This window comes from Podarcis vaucheri, assembly GCF_965113315.1.
Source record: "Podarcis vaucheri genome assembly, chromosome: 4".
Classification (NCBI taxonomy): Eukaryota; Metazoa; Chordata; class Lepidosauria; order Squamata; family Lacertidae; genus Podarcis; species Podarcis vaucheri.
This window is the reverse complement of record NC_138762.1, coordinates 14,063,790-14,086,784: the sequence shown is the minus strand read 5'-3', so window position 1 is coordinate 14,086,784 and position 22,995 is coordinate 14,063,790. Positions and strand designations below refer to the sequence as shown.

The following is a 22,995-nucleotide window of genomic DNA, read 5'->3' as shown; positions in this document are numbered from 1 at the left end:
TTAAACATCGCCAATCGAGGAAATTATGGTTTCAAGAGTAGGTATCCTAGAAAAACACAACCTCAGGTCCAAACTAGACAGGACACCACTCGCACAGTGAGCAATTGTGTGAATGGTGATTTTAAAATAAATTTAAATAAAGTACCTATTAACACCAGGCAGGGGCCTTCTTCGTTCTGCTTTTTTTTTTATTGTCTTAAGAAAATTATACAGACAGCAAAACGAAGAAGCCTAAATTAACATTGCTTTCTACCAATAAGAAATAATAATAACTATTACAATAATGAAAATACTAACAATACATTTACTTCCCGTTTTAAATTTCTATTCTGGTTACAATATATTACTATTCTATAAGAATCTGTCATATCCTTTGCTGTCCCATATATTATTTTATTTCCCGAATTCAACCTAATCCTCCCTCCTCCCCCTGCTTCCCTTCACCTGTGTGAGATCTTCCCGTCCTAAGATATTTTTTCTAGTTGCTTTAATAAGATAGAATAACATAGAAACTGTTAAATTATAATTACTTCTTTTGTCCTTGCACGCTTTTGATGCCTACTAAAAAACATTTTCTTTCAGCAAGTCTGCCCAGATGTGCAATTTTGTTATATATACTTGCTTACATTGGCTTGTTTTTAAAGTCTCCTGGTTTCTATGGTTATTTTTGGGATACAGTCGGACCATGGAAGTCGAACAGAATCCATTCCGGAAGTCCGTTCGACTTCCAAAACGTTCGGAAACCAAATCGCGGCATCTCATTGGCTGCAGCAAGCTCCTGCAGCCAATCAGAAGCCGCTGAATCCCCCTTGGACATTCGGGTTCCAAAAGAACATTTGCAAACCGGAACAATCCGGGTTTGCAGCATTCAGGAGCCAAAACGTCCAATTTCCAGGGAGTTCAGGATCCAAGGTACAACTGCATATACTTTATACTCCTACTTTTTATACCCTTTCCATTTTAAACTATTTTATGTAAACTGCGTAGAGCTTTTACATAAAAATTAACAAGTATCTAAATTTTGTTAAATGAATCATGAACAAATCAAATTAAATTAAATAGATTGGAAGCGCAGGAGGACCTATCTTGGTAGGGATCCTGGTGGCGGGAAGGGTGTGGAGTTGGGGATTTTAACTGCTCCCCTCACAGACACACTGATCCAGATAGGATATTTGCATTAACTATATGCATGGGGAAGTCTCCCATTCAGATCTTGTGTGGCTCTCAACCTTACGGTGAATAAGTAAGAGAAGACGATAGAGGTTGGAATGGATTTCTTAAAACTGTAGTAAAAAAACATTGAGAATTTTCCTGCCTGCCCCTGCATCACTCTTAACCTTGCAACGCCCTCACTTGATATGCGTAATGGCTGCCTACTTTCTACGGAGTTTTCCCATTCTTTTTTCCCGATGCACATGCTCATGCCGGAAAAAGCAAAAACTCCAGCGCTGCCTCCATTCCCCACTGCTATGAATGCGCTTTTCATTACAGGAATGTATGCTTGTCTGCACAACCTGATGCAACCCTTGGGGTTTCCTTTCTTGCTGAGCATCTTCCTGAACATCAGTTAACCCCACCTGATAGTCGACTTTCCCTGTGAAAGGAGGGGCGCATTATCTCTTGTGGAGCTGAGAGGTTCGGTTGCCGAGCAAAGGGCATTTCTCGTTGATAGACCAACTCATGCCGTTATCCAAATTTCAGTAATTTAGAAGGGAATTAGCAAGAATCAGCAGGCGAGTACATGAAAGCTGGGCAAAATATAGATGGGCTCTCTCGCTTTTTATTCCTGAGTGGAGATTCTCTCCGTGAATGCAGTGCGGGGTGAAAACTGCATTCCTCATACAGTCCTCTAAGAATAAAAAAATCTATTGGGTTTTGTAAAGGTGGGTTGGGGATCCTTTTTCAAACTATGGAATGTGTGCCCTTCAGGGAAACCTTCTAGGTGTGGGCAGGGCCAGAGGCAAAGGTGGGTGGAGCAATTGATGCAAATTTTGCCTTTGTGCAGTGAGCTAGTTTCTACACACATACACACGCCACCTCTGTGTCAAGCAAGAGACGTGATCAGAGTTCAAGGATACCTTCCAGACAGGCAAAAACACTCAGGTTTTGAAGCAGAACCAGTTGCCTGGGGCAGACAGGGAGACTTGGAGGCCGTATTAGACCTTCAGATCTGATACTTCTCACCAGGGTTTAAAGCCTTGTGTGTAGCAACAGTCAATCCGAATGGAAGGTCAGATGTTCTGTCCAAAGCCCACCTCATGGCCTCAGAAGACTTCGTCCCAAATTTATAAGGAGCACCTGGAGCTCCAGCGTGGTGTAGTGGTTAAGAGCGGTAGTCTCGTAATCTGGTGAACTGGGTTCGTGTCTCCACTCCTCCACATGCAGCTGCTGGGTGACCTTGGGCCAGTCACACTTCTTTGAAGTCTCTCAGCCCCACTCACCTCACAGAGTGTTTGTTGTGGGGGAGGAAGGGAAAGGAGAATGTTAGCTGCTTTGAGACTCCTTAAAGGGAGTGAAAGGCGGGATATCAAATCCAAACTCTTCTTCTTCTTCTTCTGGATCTGGGGAAGACCCATCTAATTCAGCCTTCCCTTTCCAGAAGCTGCTGACCAAGCAATTCCTCTTTAATTCCAAGGCTGCAAGGCTGTCTCCCAGGGGTCATATTTCACTGGCAGAACAAATGCATTGCATGCTGATTAGCCACAGGTTCAAGCCCAGTCAGTACTGGGCTTGAAATGACTAATGGTCTGGGCTCAGACTAATGACCTGTGATTTATTTGCAGAGCATTTCAAAGGGGGAAGGGGAATCCAAGGTGGAGGGGAAACCAAATCCAATCAGCATGAGTTACAAAGGGGTTGAGGCAGGGATTGGGGAGCCTGTGGCTCTCCAGATGTTGTTACTCTACAACTCCCAAACCCCTGGCCATTAACTGGATTAAGGCTCCTTTCTCATCATTGCTACTTTAGCACTGCCTCCCAACACTGCTTTTCCAAAGAGAAGGGGGAAATGGTGATGAGGGTTCTTAAGTTTGCCCAAAGCCGGTAGACTACTAGCCACTGCATGAACAATAAGTATGAGCGCCATGTTTCTCGTGGGTCTTCATCTATGCTGAAAGAGCATCACCGGGTTCTGGGAATGAAAGCCTCATGCACCCATAGTCATGTTCCCCAAACTTGGGTCTCAAGCTGTTTTTGGACTACAACTCCCATCATTCCTAGCTAGAATGATCAGGGATGGTGGAAATTGTAGTCCAAAAACAGCTGGAGAGCCAAGTTTGGGAAACCGTGATCCATAGGAAAATAGGAACCTGTCTTCTGTTGAGTCAGACCTATTGGTCCATCTAGCTCAGTATTGGCTACACTAATTGGTAGGGACGTGGGTGGCGCTGTGGCCTAAACCACTGAGCCTCCTGGGTGGCAGTTCGAATCCCCACCATAGGGTGAGCTCCCGTTGCTCCGTCCCAGCTCCTGTCAACCTAGCAGTTCGAAAGCACGTCAAAGTGCAAGTAGATAAATAGGTAAACGGGAAGGTAAACGGTGTTTCCGTGTGCTGCTCTGGTTCGCCAGAAGCGGCTTAGTCATGCTGGCCACATGACCCAGAAGCTGTATGCCGGCTCCCTTGGCCAATAAAGCGAGATGAGCGCCTCAACCCCAGAGTCGGCCATGACTGAACCTAATGGTCAGGGGTCCCTTTACCTTTACCTTTTAACTTTCCAGGGGTCCTTTACCTCTGCTTTTTTTACACTGACTGGCAGAAGCTCTCCAGGGTTTCAGATGGGGGACATTCCTAGCCCTGCTGGGAGAAGCCAGGGATTGAACTTTGGACCTTCTGCATGCAAAGAATATGCTCTGCCACTGAACCCCAACACTTTTCACCAGCTGCTGCTTTAGCAACGGGATTGGCACACCCCTCCTCCTCAGCACTTCCACAAGAGTTAATGCCTTTGGCCTTCACTTTATTGGTACTCGGGGACTATCCGGCTGCTCTGGTTCTTTTGACTCCCACTCTGCACCCTTCACCTTTTGCATGACTGGGGAGGTTCCTTGACATTCTGGTGCTTGGATATGTCCTTTTAATTTGCTGTCCTGTTCTTGCAGAACACCTTTCTTCTAATGCCAGCGATAGCGAAAGTAGCTACAGTAAGTTAACAGATTTCGTTTGGGTCTCCTTTTTTACTTTGGCTTGTCTGTGGTGGTTCCGTTTCTTCTCTCGTCTCCTGCCCCCACCCTCCCCCTTCAAACTTTAAAAAATACATCTATAATACCTTGTCACTTTTATTATTGGTGCAAATGGCTTGATTTGTTACCAGGTGCAAACAGAAATCAAACCACATCCACACTGTTCATTTGAAGCACGATACTGTTTTAATTTCCCAATGCATCCTGGGAAATGTAGTTTGCTAAGAGTGTTGAGAATTGTTAGAGCTAACATTCCCAGAGAGGTTCATAAATCCCCCTTCTCAGGGAGCTCTGGAAACTGTAGCTCTGTGAGGGGAATGAGGGCCTCCTAACAGTACCGTGGGACGCGGGTGGCGCTATGGGTTAAACCACTGTGCTGCTTGGGCTTGCCGATCGAAAGGTTGGTGGTTCGAATCCCCATGACGGAGTGAGCTCCCATTGTTCAGTCCCTGCTCCTGCTAACCTAGCAGTTCAAAAGCAAGTCAAAGTGCAAGTAGATAAATAGGTACCGCTCCGGCGGGAAGGTAAACGGCGTTTCCGTGCGCTGCTCAGGTGTTGCCAGAAGTGGCTTAGTCATGCTGGCCAGATGAACTGGAAAAACTGTCCGCAGAAGCGGACAAACGCCGGCACCCTCGGCCTTTAAAACGAGATGAGCGCCGCAACCCCAAGGTCGTTCGCGACTGGACTTAATTGCCAGGGGTACATTTGCCTTTTAACAGGACCGTATATTAACTACAGTTTCCAGGATCCTTTTGGAAAGCCAATTAAAATGGTATAAGAGTGCTTTGAATGGATGACATGAATGAGGTGCAAATACTGGGATGTAGCTCTAAAACAGACATGGCCTGGTTTGATGTGTCCTTTCCAGACAATGTTTTCCTCCCATGATAAATTGGCAGCTTCTTGTGATCCAAATGTTGCCTTCCAGGAAAGTGGTTCAGTCAATATGTAGGAAAAGTCCTGCTGGATCAGCTCCAGGAACCATTTAGATTTTGCATTTATTTTCCAACACTGACCAGGGAAAGGGGAGAATTTCCCTTTCGTTTGCATTTTTATGAGAAAGTGCCTAATTCGCACACGACGAACCAAAACGCAAACCGAAACTCAGGTGCCCTTTGAAAATTGCGCTTCTATGAATTTTGCAGTGCAGTTCTGCAACCAAATAATGTGCAGGGAAGTGCATGGCATCGGGCATTCACAGATGCACCTATTGGTGAAAATAACAGACAAAAATGCATGGCATTGTGGGAATTGCTTGCAGGACACTTATTTATTAAGAGAGATTCACACTAGGGTGTTGTTGTCTGTAAGCAAGTTGCTCAGATCTGTGGAGAACCGAATTGAAGTCTCTAAAACAATGAAAAAAATGAGAAAAATCAAGACTGACAGATCCATTCATATGTAACAGTTTAAAAAAGCCCTGCTGGATCAGACCAAAAGCCCATCTAGTCCAGAAGTCTGTCTTCACCTTAGGCAACCAGATGCCTATGGGAAGTCATAGAATCATAGAATTGTAGAGTTGGAAGGGACCCTAGGGGTCATCTAGTCTAACCCCCTTGGGTGGGCTCAAACCACCAACCTTCTAATTAACAGCAAGATGCACTGACCCACTGTGAGTGCAACAGTGCTCTCCCATTTGAAACAGCCCTCCCTTCTTGCTGGTACCCAAACACAGTGTTCAGATTTCAGAGACCAAAACGTGGGCCTGCCTTCCTTAAACTTTTGTGGCAGCTCTGTTGGCTGCAGGGAGCATCATTTGACTACGATTTAGAGGAGGCAGGGGTTGGCACTTGTGCATTTCAAAAGTGCCCTCAAAACCAGGATGCTACCTGATCAGGAACTGGCAGGGGTAGATGGAGAGGAATACAGAAAGTTGCCTTAAATCAGGTCACACCGTTTGTCCAAATAGCCTCGTTTTGTCCATTCTGGTTGGCAAAATTATTTCACATCACCCTGCTACCTGGCCATTGAACTAGATGTGTTAGGGGTTGAACCTGTGATTTTCCGCTTGCATGGGGTTGTGTCCAACTCAGTTTTACTCAGAGTAGGTCCATCAAAATCAATGGACCTAAGTCGGACACAGCTATTACTTTCTCTTACCACCACCCTGGTGGTGGGAAATTCCATTTACGGCACAATGCTGAGTTTACTCAGAAATATGTTCAACTGAATTCAGTGGGGCTTACTTCCTAATAAATGTGTTTAGGATTGCGGTCATAATAGGCTTGGCTTTGAATGTAAAATATCCCTGGTTCAAACCATGGCATCTCCGTGTAGGGCTGAGAACAACTCCCACCTGAAACTCTGGAGAGTAACTAGTTACAGGCATAGCCAATATATGTCCTCCAGGTATTGGTATATTACTATTCCCATCAGGCCCAGCCATCATGGCCATTGGGCAGGGATGACAGGAATCTTAACCAGTCCTGACCATCACTTTCAATGGGTTTGCTCTGAATATGGAGAACATTCGATACAACACACAGATTAATGGTGTTCTCCTCTAAAATCAACTCCTTTGAGGCATTGGGAACAATCTGTGATTCAGCATTTAAAAGCAAAGGCACTTGATTAACTCGAATTGAACCTAAATTTTCTTGAAAGAAATTGGAGCAAGGGACCACATCAGACCAGTGGATGTTCAAAACACGCCTGAATTCTGATTGGCAGAGCTCTCTCTGAAATCCCTGGCCTCCTGGGTACCCTATCCAACAAGCCGTCCATCAAATTATGAGTAGACTTTGTTGGTGCAATCTGAATGGGAGCTGCACAACTGTATTTCCAGAAAGAAAAATGTTGCAATCATTCCCCGTTTTCTTCTGCTGTTTCCTTAACATTTACAAGCCATTTGTCAAGTGTGTGTGTGTGTGTGTGTGTGTGTGTGTGTGTGTGTGAAGCATGGAGCATCTCTCTCAGTGTACACTGAAATAACCATGGGTTTCATACCCTCTGTAAATAGTCAGAATAGTAATCTACTCTACTTTCTTCCAGCTAAACAAGATATTTTGACAGGTTACATTGACATAATCTGAACTAACATTAATTGACTTGCAAAGCAGTGGCCAGAAGCTAAAGATAGGGGAGAAATGTGTTCAGTTCATATTTCAACAGGAACTTACTTAATTTGCACTTCCTGGACTCATCTGCAGACTGAAACGCAGCTTCTCTTTGAAATTCGCACTTCTCCGAATTTTGCAATGCAGGTCTCCAACCAAATATATATATGTGTGTATGTGTGTGTATGAAAAAGCAAATATTCAGGGAAATCCTGCTTTTAAAAGTGCATGTTACTGAACATAACACAGAGAAATGCATTGCATTTTGGAAATTGGCTCGCAAAAATTAAGAGAAATGCACATTAAAAGGTACATGGATTTTGACACAGACTTTTTCCCCAAAAAATTACAAGCTGTTGCGGAAATGGGGCAAACTGAATTGAAAAATGAGAAACCAAGAAAAATGGACATTGACAGATTAATCCATCCCAACCTGGGCAAATGACAGATCCTACCATCTGCATTTTTATTTTTATTTTGCATAACCACCAGGCATCATTTACAGGGTCGGCTCCAGCCTCAAGGAGTCTATCATGAGTCCTGAGGTGTCACCAGGCTCAGGCATGGAGTGGTAGGCTGACAGACAAGGAAGAGGAACAGGAAATGACATCAGGGGTGATGGAGACAGGGAAACAGAGTTTGGAGGAGGCAGGTACTTCACTCCTCCAGGAAACGACTGCTCTGGCTGGAGAAGCAGGACTCCCGCCTCCCCTCTTCCTTCCCAGGAGGAGGAGCACAGAATCCAGGAGGGCAGCAACCATCACTAGGAGTGGAGGAACCAGAGTCAGATGGGGAGGGCACAACCTAGTTGTCTGGGACCCAGCAGCACTCCAGTCACTGGGATCTGACACATCCTCCCCAATGCAATGAGCACCTGCACACAGTCTTGCAAGGCACGAGAGTCTCCCGAGTAAGCTCCCATGGCCCCATCTTTAAAAGCTTAGTGGGTGGGGATGCCAACCCATTGGGACAACTCCATTGCTTCTGTGCAGTTTGGAACCCCTTGTCCCGATCTTGGACTCCGTAAGCTTGAACAGCTTCTTCTAACCCAGCCTTTCTCAACCTGTGGGTCCCCAGATGTTGTTGAACTACAACTCCCATCACCCCTAGTTAGCAAGGCCAGAGCTCAGGGATGATGGGAGTTGTAGTCCAACAACATCTGGGGACCCACAGGTTGAGAACCGCTGTTCTAACCCAACTGGTCGTACCTCTCCTGTCTCCCAGCCTGAGCATAAAGGCTGCTTACTGAGCCTGCCTCTCTAAAGATCTCTACTTTCCTCTCAAGAAAGGGTCTGAACCAGAGCCAGGAAATATTCATTTTCTGGTGAGCCTCCCCAGCCGTTTCCTTGGTGCAATGAGATCAGTGCCAAGTGGCCACGTTGATAGTCTCCAGAGGCATTACCACCTTCATCTCCTTTTGGTATCATTGCCTTCCTAGATGTGTTCGCTTTCTGACCTCTCCCTGTTTGTTTCCCTTCTGTTAGAGGCGGAGAACAGTACAGCATTATTCTGAGTCAAACCATTGGTCTGTCAAGCTCAAGTATGGTCTACACCAGGCACCCCCAAACTCAGCCCTCCAGCTGTTTTGGGACTACAATTCCCATCATCCCTGACCGCTGGTCCTGTTAGCTATGGATGATGGGAGTCGTAGTCCCAAAACAGCTGGAGGGCCGTGTTTGGGGATGCCTGGTCTACACTGACAGGCAGATGTCTCCAGGATTCCAGACAGGGCAGGCGGTGGGTTTTCCCTATATAGAAGCCTGACAATTCTTTTTATTATTATATAATTCCCTCCCTATTGGTTTCTACAGTGGGAGGATTAACCATGCCAGTTCTAGCCTGGTAGAGTTGAAGGGCCTGATCCTGAGACCTCTTTGAGGAACAAAGCTGCCTCTGGTTACCCTCCCCCAGAATACCCCTGGAATAACGTATTTTAGAGCCTACCTCTGGCAGGTAGGAGATCTACGCCTGTCCAGATTCCCGCAGGAATGTCAGGGTCCTCCGTGGTGAACACACACACACACACAAACAGGCTGGCAGCTTATCTTCTTTGGTGAAGAACTTCTACTCCATCCGACCTGGTAGACCTACAAGTTAGGATTACATTTTAGAAAAGTTTTCATTCTTTAAAACTAAGTTGCCCAGATAAAATTGTTCAAAATTGTGACCAGTAACATTCCCATTACACTCACATGCGCGCGCACACTTCATTCATCAAATGCATTCAATTAAAAGTACAAAGGAACTGACATCAATTGCTCAATCGTTCCTGCGTCTATTTAGCCTAATTGCTCAATTGGCCATAATTGCCCGACAAAGCTAATTGGGCGATAATGAAACAAGCTGAGTGTGTGTGTTTGAACTAAACTAAACGATTAAAAGCAAGTGTCTGAATTGCTTGCAATGCATTTTTTATGCACCTTCCCAAATGTTGATTCTGTCGTAAGAGAGCGCACGCCTTTCTGCGGTCGGAAAAGAATTTGCTTATCAGTAAATTTCCATGCACGCTACCAAACCAACTGCTACAACTTCCATAATTTATACTTCAAATTTGGCTATGCAAAGTAATACGTAGCAAGATTTAGATAGTGCGTGTTGAATGTTTCCTGTTATAGGGTTTTCTCCCAAAGACCCCTCATCAGCCAACTCATGGAAAGAATCTGGAAAGGTGCCTTCTGCCAAATCAGATAACCTGATCCATCTAGACTAGCATTGTCTACTCTGACTGGCAGGATCCCTCCAGGATCTCAGGCAGAGGAAAAACTTTCCCATCACCCACTCCCTGAACCTTGTAATGGAAGATGCAATGGATTGAACCTCAGACCACTTACACCCACCGGACCCCACAATTTAACTATGATCCTTCAGGAACTCTGGCATTCATACAGGGCATCTGTGTGTACAAAGGCTCTCCACTCAGTGAATCACATAATCAGAACAGTCTCCAGCTTCAAGGCCTCCTGTCCTTCCACTGCTCTGAAGTTATGCAGCAATGTTTCAGGTCTCCTTCCAATGGCTACCTCCACCCTGTGTCTGGTGCTCATTTCTGATTCAGAGCTGGGTGAGCCGACCAAACCTTAAGTACATCGAACGTTGATTCTTTGGCGCTCCTTCTGATTGCCTGATCGTTGATCACGTTGGGCTGACCCCTTTTTTAAAACGTGAAATTTCCAGAGGTGCCGTAGTCAGCGGCTGCTGCCAAACAACAAATGATCTATCCGTTTTCTGCCTTGCTGCTGTTGGCCCAGCTGCTAGTAATCAATGAAGTAGCTTCTTTGACACAGCTGATTAATTATAATGGGGTTACGTTGACAGTTTAAACTGCTGGAGAATTCCGAACGCATTTTGGAACGACTCTGGTTTGAGCATCCTTCAAGAGCTGAAATTGATCTCCACATGGGGTGGGGTGGGGGGGCATCTTCAGAAAGTCTGTTTGTCAACAGTGATTCCCACCCCCCTTTTTTCTTCTTTTCACAGGAGGGCAAGAAGATTGCATTCTCTCCTACGAACCTGTAACAAGGCAGGAAAGTAAGCAAAAACTGATGTTCTACTAAACATGTTTGGACCAATCAGATGATCAGTAGATGCCATCTATTCATTCTGGAAAATGAGGTGGTACAGTCCTGAGGTGGCAGGGGGGACCATACCACTTCAGTGTAAAAGTGGGGGGGGCATCGCACAAAAACTCCCTGCCACGAGAAAACTAGCAGAGCAAGATGAAAGCTCTTTTGGCCCACGTTCAGTCCGCTGTGGTAGTTTTCTGACTGGCATGGGACACTTGTATGTAGGGAGGTGCATTTAAAAAATGCGATACCCCAGCTTACAGTCCACTGTCACATTTTAGAATGTTGCTATCTCTTTCTGCTGCCGCTGTGACCCAGATTTAGCCTCTGTGACCCAGTCCATCATGTACTTCAGATTGCAGACAGGAGATACGTATTATGTGGGACTGCCCTTAGAAGCTGCTGGTGCAAATTGCAGCAGCTCAGCTGCTCACTGGGACATGATATCACCAGTGAGAAGAGTTGAACCAATTGCTAGTTAGCTACTAGGCAGTGTGCTTGCTTTGGTATATAAAGCCCAATACAGCTTGGGACCAGGGCAAACTGAAAGATCATTTCATTCCTTATCCTCCTGCAGATCTTATCAGGCTGTCCATTCCACCCGATACAGGAACAGGGCCTTAACTGTTGTGGAAGCAACCCTTCAGAATCACCTCCCATTGGTCTTCTCAGCACCTACTGAAGGCCTTTTAAGTTTAGGTCCTTCCCAATCTGCATCTATATTGGGATTATTTTTAGGATGTTGCCAGATGTTGTATTTGTTTTTCCACTTCTTTCTTTGCCCACCTGGGCTCCTGCAGGAGGAAGGGTGGGTTATTAAATGAATGAGTGAATTACATTCTCTGGTACTGGCTTGTACCATGTGAACTTTTTGCTTATGTGGTGTGACTCCTTACTCTAAATAGTTTTATTTACATTCCCAACTCCCACTTTGTTTTACTAACAACCGACCTGTACAGGTAGCCTTTGGCTTGGAAACAGGGACACAGGTGGCGCTGTGGTCTAAACCACTGAGCTTTTTGGGCTTGCCAATCAGAAGGTCAGCGGTTTGAATCCTCACAATGGGGTGAGCTCCCATTGCTCTATCCCAGCTCCTGCCAACCTAGCAGTTCGAAGGCACACCTGTGCAAGTAGATAAATAGGTACTACTGTGGCGGGAAGGTAAACAGTGTTTCCATGCGCTCTGGTTTCTGCCACGGTGTTCTGTTGCGCCAGAAGCGGTTTAGTCCTGCTGGCCATATGACCCAGAAAGCTGTCTGTGGACAAATGCCAGCTCCCTCGGCCTGAAGCGAGATGGCCGTCACACGCCGTGGTCAACTTTGACTGGACTTAACCAGCCAGGGGTCCTTCACCTTTACCTTTTTTACCCTTTGGCTTGGACATAGCAAAATCTTTTCTTTTAACTCCACGAGTGTGTTCAGTCCAATTCATTTCTACCAACAGGTAAACATGAGCTGTTGACGTGCCATCGCAATTTGCTTTAAAGTTTCCATCATCAAGATGTTCCTTTTCTTTCTGCATTTCAGTTAATTACACCAGACCAGTTATTATCCTTGGCCCAATGAAAGATCGAATCAATGATGATTTGATATCTGAATTTCCTGATAAATTTGGCTCCTGTGTACCACGTAAGTATTATATTTTCTGAGACCTCTTCTCCCATTTTTCTCTGTTTAATGTTGGGGCGGGGGCCTTTTTCCGTTTCAGAAACCTCATTCCTGCATGGGTAACCTTCCAGGGGGCATATGTCATAGGTATGTGGGGACAGAGGCAAAACAGGATATGTGACTCTTTTTTCATAATAAACATTCTTATTAAATTGTCAATTTTACATTTCAAAATAAACATTTTACAAACTTTAAAGTATCCAATGACTTCCCCTCTTCTCCTTCCATGGTTCATTTTACATATCATACATCCCTGCATATTTTACTACAATAAGTTACCAGATTTTTTTCAATGAATCTGGGGACACTTATTGTCCTGAGAAAGCTGTAAATCCAGGGACTGTCCCCGGGAAACGGGGACATCTGGCAACCTTATACTATAACCATTCAAATCAGTTTTCCACCTTAACATCCATCAAGAATTATTTACTCTGTTGAATTTATCTTAATGCAGCCAGCATTTTCAGCTGTATACCGTTATTTCCCATGTATTCAATAGATGTTTCCCACTCTTCTTTAAATATATGTTCCTCTTGCTCTCTTATTGTGTATGTTAAATCTGCAAGTTTTGCATATTCTGTCCACTTAAATTGCCAGTCCTCTTTAGTTGGGACCTCACTCACTTTCCGTTTTGGGGCTAACAAAACATGGGCTGCAGTTGTTGCATACCTAAATACAGTGGTGCCCCGCAAGACGAATGCCTCGCAAAACGGAAAACCCGCTAGACGAAAGGGTTTTCCGTTTTGGAGGTGCTTCGCAAAACGAATTTCCTATGGGCTTGCTTCGCAAGACGACAATGTCTTGCGAGTTTTTGCTGGTTTTTTTCCCTCCCCCCCCCTTTTTCTAAGCCGCTAAGCCGCTTATCAGCTGATCCGATCAGCAGATAAGCCGCTAAAAGCCGCTAATAGCGCTAATCCGCTAATCCGTCAATGGGCTTGCTTCGCAAGATGAAAAAACCGCTAGACGAAGAGAATCACAGAGGCACCACTGTATCCTTTCCTGACACCAAGGAATTGCTGGTGTGACTCTTACTCTTTTGGCTACATTCAGGCAGATATTTCTGTGGCTAGGAGCCATGGATAGACTTCGCCTCCATGTTTGCTTCTCCAACATACTAATTCTGACTTGAAGCTGTGACAGTACACTTCTTATTTCTTCTGCTACCTTCTTTCCATCTTCTTTCTATCTCTGGGCTAATAGCATCCATGTGGCTGTCGTCACATACATAAGTCTTTTTTGCTCCTCTGGAATACTGGCATCTACAGTTCCTAATTAAAAAAAGCCTCTGGTTTTGTTTATAAAAGTTAATTTAAACATTTTTTCTCTCATTATATATCATTTCCCATAATGCTTTGATTACCTTACAAGACCGCCACATATGATGAAAGGTGCCGCCTTCTTCTTTTACACTTCCAACAGATATTTGAACTTGTCTTACAGATTTTGCTAATTTACTAGGAGTCAGAGCTGTTACAGCATAGAGATATGTAGATAGAATCATAGAATTGTAGAGTTGGAAGGGACCCCAAGGGTCATCTAGTCCAACCCCCTGGAATGCAGGACTCTTTTGCCCAAGGTGAGATTTGAACCCACGACCCTGAGATTAAGAATCTCATGCTCTACCAACTGAGCTAACCAAGATGGGCATATATATAGATGATAGATAGATAGATAGATAGATAGATAGATAGATAGATGATAGATAAATGAGATACTGTTGTTGCTGCTGCATGAAACTGGTGATGAAATGAGTGTGTGTTCCTTGATATCTGAAGAGGAGAATCAAGATGTAGACGTATCTTTGGGTTGGCGAATTTCATTTTTGTCTTGGTGAACTTACAGAAAGCTTTATCCTGCTTTGCTTTCCATCTTCTCTCTCTACCCCCCGCCCCTAGATACAACTCGGCCAAAGCGCGATTATGAAGTGGATGGTAGAGATTATCATTTTGTCATCTCCAGAGAACAAATGGAAAAGGACATCCAAGAGCACAAATTCATAGAGGCCGGACAATATAACGATAATCTTTATGGGACTAGCGTGCAATCTGTCAGATTTGTGGCAGAAAGGGTAAGTTTGTTCCCATAGCAAAGGTTGCGGCAGATAGGCAAGGGAACACTGGCGTGGGCAGATGAGGTCTCCAAAATGCCACAACGCCATCAGAGAGGGCATGAGACAGGCCTCCCAGTGTTAGCTCCACTGCAACGAAGAAGATCCCATCTGGTGAACCACCTCTGGTAGCCACCAATTGTAAAGGAGATAAATTTATTTGACCCTAACTACATCAAGCTATATTCTATCTTTATCACCAAACTCCAAATATAATTGCACACTGTATTAATTAACATTTTTTTAAAATAATATTAGTGGCCATGTGACAATTTTAGCCTACACATTTTATTGTTTAATGTCTTAACCTGTATATTAAGGTACTTTTATAGCTCTGTTTAGAGTAGGCAATGTCTTGATAATATAAATGTTTTTAAGTTTTTTGTATTAATCCAGCATATTTTCTTTTAATTGTTGAACGCTTCTGTGTACATTGCGGCAGCCTTTGGCTATGCGCAATAAAACTGAGACCTATGTGAGAGGGCAAGGCGCTTTCTTATTGGCTGAAATCATTGCAAGAGTTAACCAGATCTTCACCTGCTCCCAACAGGGCAAACACTGTATACTCGATGTATCAGGAAACGCCATCAAGCGACTACAAGCTGCGCAGCTGTACCCCATTGCAATCTTCATTAAGCCTAAATCCTGGGAGCCGTTGATGTGAGTACTTGTCTCAATGAGAGTAGGAACATTCCATGCCACCCAGAATTCAGCTCCCTGCCATTTCCAGGATTTGGAACATTGCATAACATGGGATACATGCTTTCCTGGTGTGCAGCTGCCTTTGGGCATTGCTGGTTATGTTCAAATGCAGGAAGGATGAGTTGCACTTCTTCCATTGGTGTATATCATTCAAGACAGAAGTACTGTTTCTGGAGGACAGGAGACAGGCAGGTGTGGGCAGCGGCGTAGCGTGAGTTGTCAGCACCCGGGGCAAGGCAAGTAATTTGCGCCCCCCCAACCCCTAACCTGCTGATCTGAGGCGAGTTGCCGCTGGCACTGCCGCCCAAACGACGCCGCTTGCCCAGAGGAGGAGGGGGGCAGAGAGGCGAGGAAAATGCAACATGGCCCAGCAGCAGCGGCGGAGGCAGGGCTGTGAGGAGGGGCTGCCTGGCGCGTCCTCCGCGGCCCTGACGCGCGGGGACCGCGACGAGCGCTGAGAGCCGCTGCCTGCCGGACGCCTTCAGCCTGGGCGTGCGCACAGCTCGTAGGTTCCGCGAGACATGGGGCTCTGCTACAGCCTGCGCCCGAGGCTCTTCGGCGACTCCGGAGGCAGCGAGCGCGCCCCCCCCAGATGTTGCACCCGGTGCGGCCGGCCCCCTTTGCACCCCCCACGCTACGCCACTGGGTGTGGGGGACTCCTTGATCCTGAATGGAGTAAATGTGCCCCTAAAGGAGTCATTCTAGACTCACAGCTGTCCATGGAGGCACAGATCCATTCTGTGTCCAGGGTGGCTGTCTGCCAGCTCCATCTGATACGTCGGCTGAGGCCCTACCTGCCTGCACACTATCGCGCCAGAGTAGTACATGCTCTGGTTATCTCCTGCTTGGACTACTGCAACGCGCTCTACGTGAGGCTACTTTTGAAGGTGACTCGGAAACTACAACTAATCCAGAACGCATCTGCCAGGCTGGTGACTAGGAGTGGCTGCCGGGACCATATAACACCAGTCCTAAAGGATCTACACTGGCTCCCAGCACATTTCCGGGCACAATTCAAAGTGTTGGTGCTGACCTTTAAAGCTCTAAATGGCCTCGGCCCAGTATACATGAAGGAGCGTTTCCACCCCCATCGTTCAGCTCTGAGGTCCTTCTGGCAGTTCCCTCACTGTGAGAAGCCAAGTTACAGGGAACCAGGCAGAGGGCCTTCTCAGTAGTGGCGCCTGCCCTGTGGAACGCCCTCCCATCAGATGTCAAGGAACTAAACAACTATCTGACTTTTAGAAGACATCTGAAGGCAGCTCTGGATATGGGAGCTTTTAGCTTTTGATGTTTTATGGTGTCTTTCTATTATAATGGAAGCCACCAAGAGTGGCTGGGGCAAACCAGTCAGCTGGGCAGCATAAAAATAATGAAATTGTTGTTGCTGCGGTTGTTATTTGCATCTCCCCACGAGAGAGATACACAAGACACTGTCTCCACTGTTTATCAGAGCCTAACTTAGATGATACATGCATTACAGAGCTGCTTTCAGACATCACCATCATCAGGCATGAGCCAAGGCCCACACTCCAGCATGGGGCCTGCTGCAAATCCTGCTGTGCCACTTTACCATAACACTCCTTTGGGGGATTTACAGCAACCCCAGAGTCGTCCGCGACTGGACCGGTCAGGGGTCCCTTTAGCTTTAGCTTTACAGCTCATCCAGCTTTGGCTCCGCTGACTGAGCCCCAGCTGAGCCAGGATGAGCAAGTTAAACAGGCATATCTTTGGCTGATAATAATAATAATAATAATAATAATAATAATAATAATAATAATTTATTTATACCCCGCCCATCTGGCTGGGCTTCCCCAGCCACTCTGGCCACTTCCAAAAAAATATTAAAATACTGTAATACATCAAACATTAAAAGCTTCCCTAAACAGGGCTGCCTTCAGAGGTCTTCTATAAGTCTGGCAGTTGTTGTTGTCTTTGACATCTGGTGGGAGGGCATTCTACAGGGCGGGCGCCACTACCAAGAAGGCCCTCTGCCTGGTTCCCTGTAACTTGGCATCTTGCAGTGAGGGAACCGCCAGAAGGCCCTCGGTGCTGGACCTCAGTGTCCGGGTAGAACGATGGGGGTGGAGACGCTCCTTCAGATATACTGGACCAAGGCTGTTTAGGGCTTTAAAGGTCAGCACCAACACTTTGAATTGTGCTCGGAAACGTACTGGGAGCCAATGTAGGTCTGGGGTTGGGTTCTTAATGCTAGCTGAGCCCAGCTGAGCCAGGAATCAGTCAGCCAAACCAGAGATCCCCTGCACCCTAAGCTGTTCATCCTGGTGGATCTCGCCATAGGAATGCCCCCCTTAGTTGCTGAAACAGGAGCACACAAAATACTATTTTTTGAGTAGCTTTCTCCTTCCTTAGCGCAGACACATTTGGTGCATGCCCAATCCAGTCAGCAGGCAGATTCTTCTTCCCAAGAGCTAGGTCAACTGTAACAAATGTGTGTTGTCATGTACTTCTTAGCCAATTCCTTATGCATCGTCATGCACGTAATTTTCAGCATGCTTCGCACGTGGCTTATGCTGTGCAGTTCGTTTTGGCATGCGTCTCTGGTTTCATCCGGAGTTTCGGATTATGGTTTCATGTCTCTCTGCTTTGCTTATCCACATGCCACAGCCGATTTCCTAAAATTAACCGGCGCTTGGAAGGGAATCTATATCCTCCATCCTGGAAGCCCTGCATGCCAGTCACAGATGTGTGGAAGCAGAGTGCGACGGTCATTCACAGTAGTGAAGGGAAAGCAGTTTGCACAGGCTGGGAGCTTTTGTTGTCCATGTTCCAATTGGAAATGAGTTTGGGAAATGAACTCTCCGACAAATTGAGCCCTGGCTGTGTTGCCATGGAAAATATCGCCTGTCCTCATTTTGACTAAGCAGCATAACTGCATTACTGCAGCGATAGCCAACATAGTGCCCTCCATATGCCATTAAAACTCAGCTCCCATTTTGGCTGCAGTTAACGGAGTCCAACAACATCTGGCAGTTGGAGTCCAACAACATCTGGCAGGCAGCATGTTGCCTAACCTTACACTAAGTTCTTTTAATATGAACATATTTTAGTGCTCCTACGACATTAATAGTCTATAGGAGAGTTCTGTTTTTCAGACACCACTCTTTTTGCCTTAGTTCCAGACCCTCTAACAACATGGCCTATATGAAGGCTTGAGGATTTACTCTACCCCACCCACACTCTGAATAAAAAAGGGGGCACTTTAGTTATTTATTTTTAAGATAACTTGTTGGGGCTTATTTTGGCTGCAGCAAAGGACTAATGAAATGGTGACGGATCTTCCTTACCTCCAATGTGTCTGTAGGGAAATGAATAAACGTTTCACAGAAGAGCAAGCCAAGAAGACGTACGACCGAGCAATGAAATTAGAACAAGAATTTGGAGAATATTTTACAGGTATGCATTGCTTGGGAAGGTTTCCTGTGGCTAGAGAACCCTTTTTTCCCCCTCAGCTCAAGGAAGAGCCACATTCCCTTACGGACATCATAGTAAATATTTCTAAATATGCATTTAACCTTATAAATTAGCATAGGCAAAATCTTTCAACCTTTTTTGGATGATGCATTCCATCTTTTTGGGAAATGCAGAAGTGGAGACCCTAACTAACTACCCAAAATATTTACCAATTGGCTGTTAAGAACCTTTATTTCTTTCCTGCAGCTATTGTCCAAGGAGAAACCTTAGAAGATATTTATAACCAATGCAAACTCGTAATTGAAGAACAATCTGGGCCTTTCATCTGGATTCCTTCCAAGGAGAAGCTATAAGTTCGCCAATTCACCTCTGATCACAATGGAAGAGCATTTAGAAGAAAACTTAATCCTATCTTATTTGGAAGCTTTTTTGGGGGTGTGATTTTTTTTTCCCGGGGGGGCGGAGGGGAAAGTTACTTTTACGTTTCTTGCAGTCAATGTGAATTTTTTTCTGAATGTACAACACAAAGTGTTCGAAGCCATGAAGGACATTGATTTGGTCATAAAGGGTAGAGAAAAGAAGAAGAAGAAAACCTTTACAAAAACAAGAGAGAGAGACTTTTGCCATATTAACAAGAAAAAAAAGGAAACTGCTAGCCGTGTGCTCTTTGCACCACTGGGCAGAGATGGACTTTTGACGCGGAAGAGCCGCTGTCTGAGAAAGCTGGCCGGCAGTGCTGCCTCCACCCCAATCTGTATTCTTGGCTCACCTCAATGTGTTCATTGATGGCTTTGGAGAAGACGTTCCCAGGCCTTGGACCTCAATATTACAGCTCGATCCTGCAAGGAGCATCGCTCTGACTCCGATGGGTAAGGCGGACGCTTGAAGCGGACATGGATTAAGCTTGTATTTAAACAGGACGAGGAGCCGAGTGCCCTGCGCCTTGCAGGATAATATCCTATAGGACCTGATCCATCTTCCACCAAACTCTGGAAAGACTTTGAATAGCTTGTTCTGGATGTTGGATCAGGGACTTCTGCTGGGGTGGGCTGGTTGTTTTTTCGTTTTGGTCATAGCGCATTTGTATTTGCTACACCTCGACTTTCGTATAACTATGCACATCAGGTTTTGGGGGGGTTTTTTCTGAAACCAATCGGGAGTATTATTTTCCCCTGACCACTTCAGACCCACAATTTCAACAGGTTTGTAATGCCATTGAGGGTCCAGGCAACGAATTTCATTCCACATCAGAACACTCACACATTTTAAAAAAACTAAAAACTTTGGGGCTTCAGGGTACTTAAACTTGACAGTGAGGGATACAGTTGGGAAAAGCTTTATGTTTTATTTTGATTGTCTATATTATCATTTATATAAAGACAGAAGGCACTTAACAGATGGAATAATTTATTTAAAGAAATCTATATTGATGTATAGGCGCTAATTTCTATAGGTGACAAAATATTTTGTGAGATATTTTGTAAAGATTAAGTAATTGAAAGGTGAACTATTTTTCACCCTTGGCTGGCTGTAAAATGCAAAGGTCGGGGGGGGCGGTTTCAAGTTGCACTATGCCATTATTTTCCCCAGGAGATTTCCTCATAATCTTATTTCTTAAGTTCTAGATGTTATTTTTTTACTTTCCTAACTTGAAGGTGTTGTGTTCTCCTCCCTTTTTATTCTAGCTGATAAAATTCCTAGTCGCTGCTGCACTCTCAAAGAGGCACTTAGAACAAGATAAAACAGATTTAAGAATTAAAATGGATTTCTGCCCCAGAAATAAAGGGTGCAGCCAGATGTGTGTTAGTATTGTAAATGGCTGCTAAGATATCAGAAACAGGTTACTGGAAAGAGAATTTTAGTTCTTGGGGTTTTGAGTTACTCAGTTTCTCCCAGAAAAGGTACACGTGGATAAAAGTGGGAGGAATTATGGGATGGCATTGTTGTGCCAATGACACCATGTGGGCACTGCAAAAATCTTGCCTGCATGTGAAGCCCCATTCCCCACACACACACAAACACACACACACAAAATAACCCACTCAAAATGTCAGTGGCCTCAATGCAACTTCTGTTTTGCTTTGAAAATAAATAATTAAGACAGTCGCCACTGTAAGCTCTCTTCCAACCTCTTCCCTTGGGAACTGTTGATAGAGAAATTGCCAAAAAAAAAAAAAAGAAGAAGCAGCAATGGTGTATTTTTATTTTTATTTTTGTTGGCAAACCACTGATAAAGTGTTTGTTTCAAGGCCCACAATACTTGGGGTAATGTTGCAAGTGGAGCATTCCATGTCTGGAAGCTACCTAGAAACTATGTTTTCTAATCGCAGGAGAGTAAGAAGAGCCAGCTATAGTGTGTCAGGGATGTGCATGCACAGAGCACTGACAGTGCAACCCTGTCCATGCCTACCAGAACATAGCCCTGTTGAGTTCAATGAGGCTTACTCCCAGGTGAGTAAAGGATTGCAGCCTGCATCTCCCATACGTGGCTGGCGTTTGGGTACTAGCAAGCAGCTGCTTGGATTATTTAGCACTGCAGGAAGAATGGGAAATTATCTTTTGTTGCCACTTGGCTTTCAAGACCAGGTGGTCTTTGTTGCTGGCTTGTTTTTCAGCATGGGCGGGGATTAAAAACAGCTCCTGCGTATCCGTTTGCAGGAGTCCATCATTTTACTTCACTTTTCTTTGGCATCATTATTGTATGCTTCAGTTTGTACATAGGTATTAAGAACTAACATCTCAATTCCTCCACCTAAAATCTCAACCACGAGCTCTTATTTTAAACATTCTCATCTAATGATGCAATCCAGAAGAGACACATTGTCACGGGGGTTTGAATGATTCACTGTGCACTTAAATCCCACTGACTACAGTACCTAATTTCTCCTGGATTGGAATGTAAGCTCCTGATAGAGACCCCTATGGCTGATCCATCTCCTCCAATCGATGGGGCAGTTCTGAGGATACTCTTTTGGGTAGAGGAGCACCATTTGTTCACTGGAGCACCCATAGGTGCATGGAATTGCATGCCTGGGGAGATGGAATTAGCTGGAAATACAAATAAGAAAAAGTGAGGGCTCGTGAGAAATTCTATAGGCCAAGGTTGTCACTGATCTCTAATGTAGCATTTTCTAAGACACGAGGTGCAATGTTATCACCTCTGACTTGCTTGTACTCACAATCTCCTTCTCAGATGGGTCATTATTGATCTTCCCCATTTCAAAGTGTGGGGAAGGTGGGGCAAGCAAGACAAGGAGTCAAGGAGTCAATAGAATTGCCCAAGGCTACGTGGTGAAGGACTCGAAATTCATTTTGCCTTCATCATGTGACTTGGTGTTCACTTGGCCACACTGGCCCAGCTAAACTTTCCTTAACATCCAACTTAAGACGGACACAAGAAAATGTGTTTGCCTCTTAGCGCTATTTGCTTCTGTCCAGCCAGCTCCAGACTTGCAAAAAAAAAGAAAAATCAATCAAAATATTTTCCAAATCAAAAGGGCTAGAAACTTGGAGGTTTTTCCTTAAAAGGGGGGGGGGAGGAAAATTAGTGATATTTGGAGATCATTCTGCAGAAATCCAGAGAAGTCCAAATCCTTAGGAACAATTGTTCATTTTTTTATATCAGCAAAATGTTGTTGTCTCAGGTCTAGAGGTCTAGAACACCTCCTCAAGGACCTGGTGCAAAATCTTTCTGTCTGATTTCCAGTTCTGTTTTTTCACCACTCCCATCAGTCTTTCTGTTTGTTCTGTTTTGTTTCTCAGTTAAGCATGTAACCTTATAAGAGAACTATCCTACTGATAAATGTTCTGTTCTGTTATGTCATGTGCTGTGCTTTCCAGTTTGGCAGTACCACTGTGGCTGACTACAATCAATTTCCCATCAGTCCTTGGTTACTGTAGTAACTTTTTTTCCTGTTTCCGTGTGTGTGTGTGTGTGTGTGTATGCGTGCGTGCATGCGTGTATGCGTATGTGTGTGCGTGTTTGTGTGCTTCCAGCTTAGAGTTGCCATTGCACTTTTTTTAAGCAAAAAAAAAAAGGAAAGAAAGAGAGGAAGGAAGAAAAATCATCAAGAGAAGCGGCAAAAGAAGGCTGGCTCTCTTTTAGGATTTGCATTTCCATTTGTTTCATGTCTCGATAACTTACAAACTTTGTGCTCCTTTTACAGCCGCATTCGCACCATGCATTGAAAGTCACATGACACCAACAGCATGGCTTCCCCCAAAGAATTCTGGGAGCTGTAGTCTGTTACAGTTGTTAGAAGATCCATGTTCCTCTCCCAGAGCTACAA

General features: G+C 44.9%; 1 protein-coding gene across 31 annotated transcripts in view; it reads left to right on the top strand.

Annotated features, from left to right (window-relative positions):
- DLG2 (discs large MAGUK scaffold protein 2) overlaps window positions 1-22,524 on the top strand; it is a 921,944-nt gene extending 899,420 nt beyond the window's left edge. For 23 of the 31 annotated variants that reach the window (XM_082219075.1, XM_082219062.1, XM_082219073.1 and 20 more), the window contains 7 exons: window positions 4,099-4,140; window positions 10,713-10,763; window positions 12,325-12,426; window positions 14,361-14,533; window positions 15,123-15,232; window positions 18,597-18,688; window positions 18,953-22,524. In XM_082219075.1, coding sequence (XP_082075201.1) covers window positions 4,099-4,140; window positions 10,713-10,763; window positions 12,325-12,426; window positions 14,361-14,533; window positions 15,123-15,232; window positions 18,597-18,688; window positions 18,953-19,059 — 677 coding nt within the window. In that variant the 3' untranslated portion in view covers window positions 19,060-22,524. The remainder of the gene's footprint in view (window positions 1-4,098; window positions 4,141-10,712; window positions 10,764-12,324; window positions 12,427-14,360; window positions 14,534-15,122; window positions 15,233-18,596; window positions 18,689-18,952) is intronic. The other 8 variants (XM_082219078.1, XM_082219076.1, XM_082219052.1 and 5 more) reach the window with 1 other exon arrangement.
- The last annotated feature ends 471 nt before the right edge of the window (window positions 22,525-22,995 follow it).